Source organism: Stegodyphus dumicola, chromosome 11, assembly GCF_044657685.1.
Source record: "Stegodyphus dumicola isolate Sdum_Otavi_A_Nest chromosome 11, ASM4465768v1".
Lineage (NCBI taxonomy): Eukaryota > Metazoa > Arthropoda > Arachnida > Araneae > Eresidae > Stegodyphus > Stegodyphus dumicola.
The window spans coordinates 73,746,758-73,758,128 of record NC_140778.1 but is presented as its reverse complement, the minus strand read 5'-3'; the positions used below and the strand labels follow the sequence as shown (position 1 = coordinate 73,758,128).

Here is an 11,371-nt window from a genome sequence, read left to right as displayed (position 1 = left end):
GCAGACTACTCTCTTTCTAAGATAACATAGTAAGTTGTTGATCAGTACAATATATAAGAGGTTAAATTTTTAAAAATTTTTGAAATATATAAACTTGAAATTAATGCATACCTGTTTCACCAAATTTCGTTGGTTTAGCACTCGAATGCAAAAAATGCTTCTTAGTTGTGGAATATGCATTGTCTTCATTCAAAATGTGCGGAACAAAGACGACTTCGATATAAAAGAGAAGGTGGCTTCTTTAATATTTCCTTGTCATGTCCAATCAAGTAAATTCCACATGCTTCAAGCCATTGTGCTGATCTATAAAAGTTAAAACAACATGAAATTTACACCTACTTTACACAGGGAACACTAGTTTTAAGCATTCATTTAAAATGTAACTTATTACTGTGCAAAACAAATACGTATTTTAGTTTTTCCAGAAATTTGACATGTAGATAACATTTAAGTACTAATTTATGTACAAAAAAATTAATATTTATGCATTTTACTCAAACTAATGTTAAATTTTTAAGCATTCTGCTTATGAAAAAATTCATTTTAGCTGATGCATATATTCAACTAATGCTTCTACGATTTTGTAATATTTACATAAATATTTTATTACTATTGTATATATAATTAGGCTAAACAGATAAGGCAACATTGAATATCACACAAAGTATGTTAATGAATATAACGTTTTCATTTGAAAAGGAATAATTTTTTTAAATAACAGAAAGTTAAAAAAATTTCTTCATCTGTCATACTGTACTTATTTTCATGCATTTTAAATACTTAAAATAAAAATTAAATTTTTACCTCTCTGGATTTTTAGGAAACCGAAAGGATTTTCTTTCAGGAAAATACCAAGAATTGGCATTACACACCACACAACGCACATAAGCCTTTGGTGAAGGATCATTTAACCTAAATGAATTATTATTATAAAGATTTAAGTCACATCAGTACAGAATATATAAAAATTGAATATAAAAATAAAATATGGATATTTAATAATTAATTTACAGAATACATTTAAGTTGCAAGGTTGAAATAAAATAGAAAAGAGCCAATGAATATCATGACACCAGAATTATGCAGCTAATTTACTTTAATAATTTTATTTTTAAAACTGGAAAAATTATTAAAAAATTAATTTAAAAAATAATTAAAAATTGGGAAAATATTGCAGTTCTTAGTAGCAAAAAAATGATATCTGTGAATAGTTTATTATAAAGATTCTTTGATTATAAATAATGCTCAATGTATAGAATTAGAAAATATCATGAACTAAAAAATTGATACCTGGTTAAACGAAAATAGAAGAAGTTGCAATATACATTACATATAACTGCAGGAAAGATCGGATATGAAGAACTGAAATAATTTTCATTAGCAATCATAGTAAATCATCCATGATTGGTTGATTTTATCCTCGCAATTATATACAAATATACTAATTTTGCGTAAGAAGCTTTGATAGAGATTTTTCGAAATACTTCTGATTTCTTTAACAGTAGGAATTATAATTTTTCAATAAAATGTTCCAATGAAACTTTTAACTTTTTTAATGCCAACTTAATTAATAATCGTTCATTACATGATATTTGATTACCATCCCATGTTATGGAATGGATTTGAACATAACTCTGGTAATTAAAAAATAATTCTACTATGAAAAGGTATAAGAATTAAATATTTTTACGTACCTTTCACACGCAGGATCACTAGAGCGTGATTCATTATTTTTTTCCATTTCCAAATGTTCAAAATTGCTGAAATCCTCGTGCTTAGCGTTCAACATGGCGCGCTACGACGACTTCTACGATGTTGTTGACAAACTCTCTGGCTCTAGCGCGCATGCGTGAATGAATTTCAGAGAACCTGAAAGTTGTCAAAAAAGACACATTTTAGACTCAGTTTTTCTCCGTGGCGTTGCTGTGCAGTCGAAGCTTGACTTCTTCTCACTATAGCTACTTTGTAAATACGACGCGCCTTCAGGGAAATGACGACATGCGCATTAATCTGCGCAGATGTTCAGGGAGGAACCGGGAGGAAACTAGCGTCTAGCGTCTGAGGGGCTAGACGCTTGTGTAGGCGCTCAATCCCGGAACGAATGCTATTGTTTGCTGATTTGTAGGTGTGGTACGGGAAAGTAGGGATGAGCTAAGAGGAGAAAGGAAAAGGGATTTTGAGTATAGGGAATTTCAGTCGTTTCGGAATTGAGCGCCTACTATGAACCGGCTACTGCTTTGTGAGTAAGTGTAGTATTTATTATTCTTATTGATTGTCTGCCCTTTTTTTTTAATTATGATTACCCAATTTTGAAAATTCTGTGTTAAATTTAAATGAAATCTAAAAAGAAATAACACTTGTTATTTTCTATAAAAATATGGAAATACATATATAAAACATAATAATAATATATAAACTATATAAATATACTTCTCTATAAAAAATGGAATTAAAAGTTTCATGTGCTTCTACATCTCAGATATCTTGCCCTCATTGTGAAGTAACATTCAGTATTAAATGTAATATGTACCAACATATCAGAAAGTATCATCCAGAAAAAGAAGTTCACAAGGTTTGTAATAAAATTTGTGGTCTCTGCAGTCTTAAATTCCAAACAATGAAGGAATTATTACATCATATAGAAACAGATCATACTGATATAAATTTGGAGTATGAAAATCAAGTATTTACTTCTAAAACTGAATTTGAACACTGGAAGGAAATGATGGAACGAAATACACAATCTTCTTTCATTATTTCATCCAGTAAAAAGGCAGTAAAAGAAGGAACTGCATCGTATTATCAGTGCCATAGAAGTGGGCAAAGTAAAATTAAAGAGTCAAGAAAACGTAATATTAAAGTAGCTGGCTCTATTAAATGTGGTATTACGTGTCCAGCATACATAAAAGTTTTAGAAAAAGAAAATGAAATAAAAGTGGAATGTCAGTCTGTGCATGTCGGTCACAAAACAGAAGTGGGAAAATCGCCTCTCTCAAAGACAGAAAAAACTAATCTAGCTAATTTAATGAAACATGGAGTTCCACCAGCAAAAGTATTGTCAAAAATTCAAAAGTGCTACACACCTTCAAAACGGTTGTGTATAACAAATTCACAAGATTTACGAAATATTCGTAGAGACTTTGGGATTGACAAAGACATTATGCTGGATAAAAATGATTTCGTGTCTGTAGATATAACAGTTAGAAAACTGCAGGCAGAACCTGGCAATCCAGTTTTAATATATAAACAAACTAATGAAGAACTGCCTCAGTACCCAGGTCTATGCAAATCGGACATTTTATTGGGTATTATGAATAGTGCACAATTAAAAATGCTTGAACGACATAGTAATTGTATCATGATAGATTCTACCCATGGCACAAATCAGTATGGTTTAAATTTGACATCTGTTTTAATTAATGATAACAATTTTGAAGGATTCCCAGTGGCAATCTTGTATTCTTCAAAATTAACCACTGAAACGTTTGCTGCATTTTTCAGTTCCATTAAAGAAAGACTTCCAAATTTGAAGACAACAGTTTTCATATCTGATGATGCTCCGGCATATTACAACGCATGGTGCTCTGTGTTTGGAGAGGCAGATCATCATTTACTTTGCAGCTGGCATGTGCAACGTGCATGGTTCAAAAATTTGAATTCTAAAGTCCGAGATCCAGAAATAAGAGTAAAGATTAAGTCAGAGTTACTGAAAATTCTAAAAGAAATCGATATTGTAACTTTTGAAAGACTTTCCGATGCTTGCATCAGTGATTATGTGTTGCATGATGAAACTCGAGCTTTTGGAGAGTATTTAACCACATACATGCAACGTAAGAAAGAGTGGGCATATTGTTACCGAACTTATTTGGGTGTTAATACAAACATGAAAGTAGAGCGGTGGCATCGGCAACTTAAATACGAAGAAGCTGGTGGAACAGTTATTAAAAGATTAGATAAGTCATTGCATTTTGTTTTAACTGCAATAGCCAAGAAATTAATGGGTCAAATCATTTCGGTGGAACGGCCAAAATTAACTTCTAGAATGAAGGAAATTAGAAACAAACATGAAAGGAGCAAATTCATGGCTGATTACGAATTATACGAAATAAAGCCAAAACAGGCATGGATTGTATCTAGAAGTCAAGAAGGACTGATTCATACAAATAATGTGCATTTTGAAAAAGTGTGTAATTGTAACATTCGATGTCATGAGTGCGACATCTGCATTCATCAGTTTGTTTGTTCATGCATTGATTATAGTGTGAGATTTCAGATATGTAAGCACATTCATTATGTATGCTCAGTTTGTGATATAGATTGTGGTACAAATGTTTGCTCAGAGAAAGATGATTTGATAATTGACGTATCTGAAAATGATGAGCAAATTGAAGAACATTATGCCATCACACAAGAAATCAGAAGAAAGGAACATTCAGATTTTGAAAAAGAAAAGGAAGAGTGGCATGCAGAGTTTCAGTTTTTAACATCACAGGCTGACACAGAGGATAAAAAACAAAAGGTGAGAGAATTCCTAAAAACTTTAAGAGCATCTTTTGCTACTTGTGAAAAACTGCCAACTATACCTTCAAGTTCAGAATGTGTTAATGAGCCAGTGAATAAATTTATAAAGCATCAAAGGAGGTAATATGATGATTTTAAAAAATTCTGTGTGCATTTAATTTAAAAAGAAATTCATAATTTTTGTTAAAGTTATTTATAAAGGATGTTGTTAGCAGAATTTGCTTTTTGCTTAATGAAACTTCATGTAGTAATTGCCAGTCTCAATTTAACTTAATGCCTTTCAAATGAATAGAAATGCAAAAGTTTTGCTTCAGTATTTCCGATTGTTAAATATGGTAACAATTAACATTTATTTCATACGTACATAAATTTAACAAACTGATACTTCTTAGGAAACTGGATCATATGTCATGCAAGTTTTTATAAAGCCAGCAATAGAATTAACCTGGTTTAAGTAGAAATATCAAATTAAGTAATTTGATAGCAATTTTTTTATATTTTTTACTAACTACTATTCTTAAAAAAAATTGATTAATCCGACTGAGTGTAAATTGGATATTGAATTGTTATTACAATATGTTAAAAAGCAAAATAATAGATGAATACCTAATAAAGTACCTTATGTTTTTATTTTAACAGGAACTAACTCCTAGCCCGGGTCTACGGACTGAAAATAGGGCATGGGCAGGGTCGTAGAAGGCAGTTCCCTACATGTGGTCAACCATGAAATTGTAATGTATTTCTTCGGTAGAATTACAGTGTCCGCAAAAGAAATTTAAGAAACAGCTCAATGATTATAAATAGTACCATTAACTGCTATTATTAAAACCAAAAGCAATATTAATGTATCTTTAATTAATCTTTTGAAATTATATCTCTGTATATTAAATAAATGATCTGATTTTTGGGGATGGTCTGCCCTCCTAGAAAGTTTATGGTTGAAATAAATAATTTTTTACAAAAGACGTTACCCATTAATTCTTGATGTATATAATTATTTACTTACTCAATGTTGCCAACAAAGGGATGTTTCATCCTGCTGATATTAACTTTGTTTTTTAGCAGTAAAAGTGATTACACCTTCAATAAATGCAGCCTAACAAAAAAAAAAAAAAAAAAAAAAAACCTTTGGTAAAAGTTTACAATTGGGTGCCCCTTGTTTATTGGAGATTTTTTTTTTTTTTTTGATGTACAGTAAGCACAATTTCAAGATGGATGCTACACAAAACCAAAATAAGAAGTCAAAGAATTGCACAAACTCTGTGTCCATGTACACATCAATCTGTTAACACTTAACATCCCAGAATTGCACAAACTAGGCATTGCACACTGCCTTAAATTTGTTCATGTACACATCGATCTATTTTCATTTTAAAAAAGTCAAGAAGCTAAAACAAAGTTAAAACTATCATGGTAACCAGAAATGAGGTTTCATTGCCAAAATTTAAAAAAAAAAAAAAAAAAATTGTCACTAATCGAATGGGCACCCAGTTCTACACTAGAGCCAAAACTTTTCCTGCAATACATACACACATAAGGTGTAACTGGACACAGAACTGATAGTTACAAATTTAAAAGGTTCTAGAACATAGCAGCAGTTTTCATATTGCTATATTGTAGAAGATGAACTCAAAAACATGATAAAACAAACGTCGTAGTGATCGCAGACACTTAAAGGAAACAATGTTTGATATTTGGAAGAACCGTTTAAATTAACAGTCAGCAAATGCATTGTATTAATTCTCATGAAAACCATTTAATGCTACAGAAGTATGTGATAAAAGTAACAAGTATGCTTATCATTTTATTGTCATTGTGATGCATTAAATATATAGTTGCTGATTAACATTAAATATTATGTATATGCATAAAAAAAGTTACAGCTCTTCGCAAAAGTATAGCATTTCTAGGAAACATTCTCTAAGCTTAAATAACTACAATGAAAAGCAATTACAGTAGTGCCCGTGTATTTGTGGGTAATTAATTCCAGAACATACGAATAAACACTATGTAGAACAAAATATCCATGTAATATATATAAGGTGATTAAGGCTGATCTTTGGAATATGGTAACAGGTAGTTTGGTGACATTTTGGTAAAGCGATAAAGGTTACTAGCTAGGACTTTAGTGTACAGGGATAAAGTCAAGAGTGTATGGAATGCCATTTTTGTGCAATTCTGGGATGAAAATTTATGTATCTTTAAGTGAAAATAGGTCAACGTGTACATGGATACCGTGTATGTGCAATTCTTAAAAACGCAGCAAGCAGTTTGCGATTCTGCACTTTCTCCCAATTTCGCACCTAATCTACGTCATGATTAAGAATTTTTGTTCCATAAAAGTTCTAGTATAAGCGTAATTCGGCTAACAGATTGTTGGAAAAAATGTTGAGTAAAAAAAAAAAACATGGCTTTACTTCGTGAAAACAAAATGGTGTCCAAAACAAAACTAGCAGGTTGCTGTAGCAGGGTTGGTCGCCAAAAAATTGCCAAGTTACCATAATTCGAAGATTAACCGGTGATTAAATAAGATATCAATATTAATACTGAATGATAAAATACATCGTATACTATATCACTTTATAGAATTCATTTTTAATACAATAATGAAAAATTTACTCTCCTCAAGTTTTTTCCTCGATAATGGATAAAACATCACAGCTACTCTCAAGTTCAGAAGCATTGGTAGCTTCAAAACTCCAACAATTAGAAAGCACTAAAATGTAAAAAAAAAAGTTTCTGAGTGCAAGAGATGCAATTGAATGTAACTAAAGAAAAGCAAATAGTTAAAAGTGGAGCTGAGAGAATTTTAATACAAAAAATCTGTGTATGCAAGAAAGTTTGATGCTTGACCATTGATAGCATCGTCCTCTGCTGACACTTACAAGCATCATGAGGAAGAGATCGATTAAGAAGTGTTCAATTCTGAGCAGCAATATGTAACCTGAAAATACATACATTCCAATGTAACATTTCCATTTACCCATTTAGTTACATTCATTACTTACTTACTTACCCCCAGCGCAGCTGCTCTACTGCCTGTTAGATTACTACTATCAGCATTTACACTCAATTGGCAGAGCATTTTATTGTCGCTAGGCCTAGCCAGAAATCTCTACAGAATATTAAAATTTGTTGCAGAATTTATAAAGTTACTTGGGAAGATGGGTAAAACACATGCATGTGAATATAATTGGGGTTACAGTGGGAATTTCAGTGCTTAGCTTGTTTCTATGGTTGTGTTTCATATTTAGCCATACACTATTTATCACTAGGCGTAGAACTTAAAACTTCAAGATTACTTTTTCCACCATTGTTATATGTAGATACCAGGATACAATTGTACTATTGCTTTCTACGTGAAAGTTTTCCTAGCATTTGCAGTGTTCCAGAAGTACTAAATGTGAGATTGTGTTGTCCTATGTACAGGTATTAAAGATGGACATAATTGTTTAAAAACATTTAGACACAAAAATAAATATAATTGACAGGTGTAAATTGAAACAATTAAAAGAAACATACAGCTGCTATTAAATAAATTTTAAAATTTTAACAGACATGATTTAACAACTAAAAATTTTTATTTTTTACTCTTAACAGTTGATTTTAATGCCACCACTCACTAATCACTACGATGAACTCTGGCATATGGTTGAAGCCGCATGGAATGAAATACCATATCTAATCATCCAAGTTGTGTTTATCTCGATGCTGAGCTGGATTATAACCATTGTTTTTGCCAGAAAGGACAGCTCTGTGCACTGAATTATGTACGCTGTGTACCTCTAATCACCAGAAAATTTAATCATGTTTTCTTCCCACTATTCTGTATATATGTGTAATAAATAAGATTCTGCTATTTGCTTTCCTTCCTGGTGTAACACATTTAATGTATAGCAGTGTATATGATATGCTTATGGAGGAGTAATCTGCAAATCCCAAATGTTATGTAATTAATACAATCATATGTTCAAAAATAAAGTATCAATTTGCAGACATTGTCACGTCTAAATTTAACAAAAGCCAACAATATTCCTATTAAAATTCCTTCTAAACAATACATGAAAATATATTTTCACCATCTATAAAACCTACACTAACATGAAATTTTGAAAAACTCCAGTATTTGTTTATTATCCCAACCCCCACCAAAAAAGAAAGATGCATATTGAATGTCTGCAATGCTAAACACCACATAAATTTATGTTTTATGGACATCTCAATGACTAGATATTTATTAAGCATTGGTTGGAATCCATCAGTCATTTAGCTATCTCATCACTGACAATCCAGCGGGTAGATGACTACAAAATGTTAATATCTTCTTCAGGATTCAAATACAGGCCACATGATTATGGAAATCACTAGAAAGCCCAGCAGTCATACGAAATGACCGCTGTTCTAGATATTACAAATTGTAATTAAAATTATTTGTGCAAAGGCATCTGCTAATTTAAACTGAATTACCCAGGGCAGGCAGCGAGGACGCCCCTTTGCTTACTGCCCCACGAGGTTGTCCCCTTCTACTTGCTTAAAGTAGAGTGCAATGAAGGAAACCATTGGCGGTACATTTCTTAAGAGTCACTGCTAGCTCAATAAATAAAGGTGATTTAAATAATAAAATGTTAATTCACATGTCAAAGATCTCTTTGTACATAACATTTCTTGTGTAGATCTTTCCATCATTTTTAATTTTACGTCCGTTCTTTCACGAACTCTTGAACAGGCAGCATGAAGTTGACCATGTCCAAATGCAGGCTCAGGTAAAAAAATGCCAGCACACTTAAGCGTTTGGCCCTGAGACTTATTGATGGTCATAGCAAAGGTAAGTTGTACAGGAAATTGTCTACGTCTCAATTGAAATGGCAACTTCACCCCATTGGGTAGTACAGTTACGCAAGCAACTAATAAACTATCGGGGACAAACAGACACTTAAGCCGCATATATATATATGGGGTGGAGTAACACCATCTCCTCCGAAACAGCTGGCTCCCGGGCTTAGTGAAGCACACTGTTGGATTCCGCAGGTCCATGGCACGCCATTTTGACCATTCGTGTCTTCTTGGGACTTAGACTAGCCGAGATATTAATTAAAAACTAATTTTCCCATATGTTTTCCCTAAATTTTCCACTTTTTTCCTTGGGTTTTCCCTTGTAGAGGGATTTGGCTACACGCCAATTTCTTTTTTTCTCGAATATCTACGGAACGGCGCCGAGTTGAAATTCAAAACGCATGTCCTCGGATTCCAAAAAATTCTCTGAATTTATCGATACTGTTCTCATCTTCGTACGACTTTAATCGGCCGAGATTTTAATTAAAAACTGTGGAAACATTAATTTCCGCACTCATTTTTCTAAGTGGCAACAATAAACTATCGGCGACACACACTTTAGCCGCTTATATATATATAAAGGTATCGCAATCACCAGGCAACACAAATCAGGGCTGCCACCACATAAAACTGTGAGTAACTACAACATGCGTAAACATACGTACTATATCTGTTAAAAATAAAAAATAGTTTTTTATTTATTCTGTATAATCAATGAAGCATTTCCATAAATTATTAATTATTGAATATTAAACTGAAATCTGTCTATTAAATTATAATCAAAACATACACATAGCTATTCCTCCTTTGAAATTTCAACCAGAAAATTACAATAATATTCAGAAGTGTGTAATTTAGTTTTATGCCATTTATAAAATTTAGTATACATTTATATATTAGATGCAATATTTTACGTGGGCCCACCAGCGGCCGAGCGGTAAAGTCGCTGAACACTGGTAGTTCGGTCCGAGGTTCGAATCCCGCGAAAGGGCTGGCTGCATGGGCGTTTTCGTGGTTTTCCCCATGTGTAACGTGAATACGAGCCAGTTTTCCTTAGAAAGTCCTCCACAAAGGCATCCCTCCCATTAAGCAGATAGCCCTCGAGGCTTTGCCATAATCACACACGCGCGCAATATTTTACATTACAAAGAATTTTATTCCAAAAAGTCTTGTAAGAAGCATATTCATTTTCTTATTCCTTGCAAATTTAATTGCAAAAAATGTTTCATACTTTTAGTTAGCATTTTAACTGTATAGTGTTTTTGCCTTTTCTTTGTTCTCTCTCTCTCTCTTTTTTTTTTTTTTTTTTTTGTTTTTTTTTGGGTTAAATTACTTTTCAGACATTTCCAATATTCTTTAGTTTATCAGCGCTTAATTTTTTTTCGAACATATCACTTGCTTTAGATAAATTAACAGATTTTGCTTGCCTTTCAAACTGCATAATTTTGATTACTCAATTTAATATCAGTATGTCAGATGCAAAAAAAGAAAATAACTCCCTTCAAGATTGTACCAAAGCACAACATTGCCAAAGATTTATTTGATTAGCACGAGTTTTAAGTAGTCATTTGGAAGAAAAAAGCATCGGTATTTTTGTAAATTTATACATTTGTAATACAGAATATGAGGCAGATTTCCCCAGAAAGTTCTCCATGCAAGAGGACATCCTAAACAGATAGCCACAGTGCAAGTTGCCAAACTCTAAATTTGTAACATATCTAAATCAACAACTGAAAGCAGTGCACAGGATTGATGTTAAATAATTTTGGTTAATTAAGAATAACAAAGTACTGTTTACTTTTTAACTGGACTTTATTCCGTGAAACAAATTTATTCTGTGTAAACTGAATTTGTTCTTTCACAAGTGAATACAATACTCTTTTCATATAAAGAAAGGTCTTTTAAAGCTCCATCAAAATATATGATACTAAAACACATTATTTATTTTGTGTACCAGATAAAAGAAAAGTTAAATAATTATGTTTTGTTGTTATTATATTAGAGGTAAATGTTATAA

General features: G+C 32.1%; 1 protein-coding gene across 1 annotated transcript; it reads left to right on the top strand.

Moving 5' to 3' along the window:
• Positions 1-2,443: 2,443 nt before the first annotated feature.
• On the top strand, positions 2,444-5,486 carry LOC146994107 (uncharacterized). Its single transcript, XM_085826306.1, has 2 exons — positions 2,444-4,641; positions 5,161-5,486. Exons 1-2 carry the CDS (start codon positions 2,444-2,446, stop codon positions 5,165-5,167), a joined length of 2,205 nt encoding a protein of 734 aa, XP_085682432.1. The 3' UTR covers positions 5,168-5,486.
• The last annotated feature ends 5,885 nt before the right edge of the window (positions 5,487-11,371 follow it).

What these genes read in the sequence shown, in the direction of transcription:
- LOC146994107 (XM_085826306.1), top strand. Translation starts at nt 2,444, where the DNA reads ATGGAATTAAAAGTTTCATGTGCTTCTACATCTCAGATATCTTGCCCT.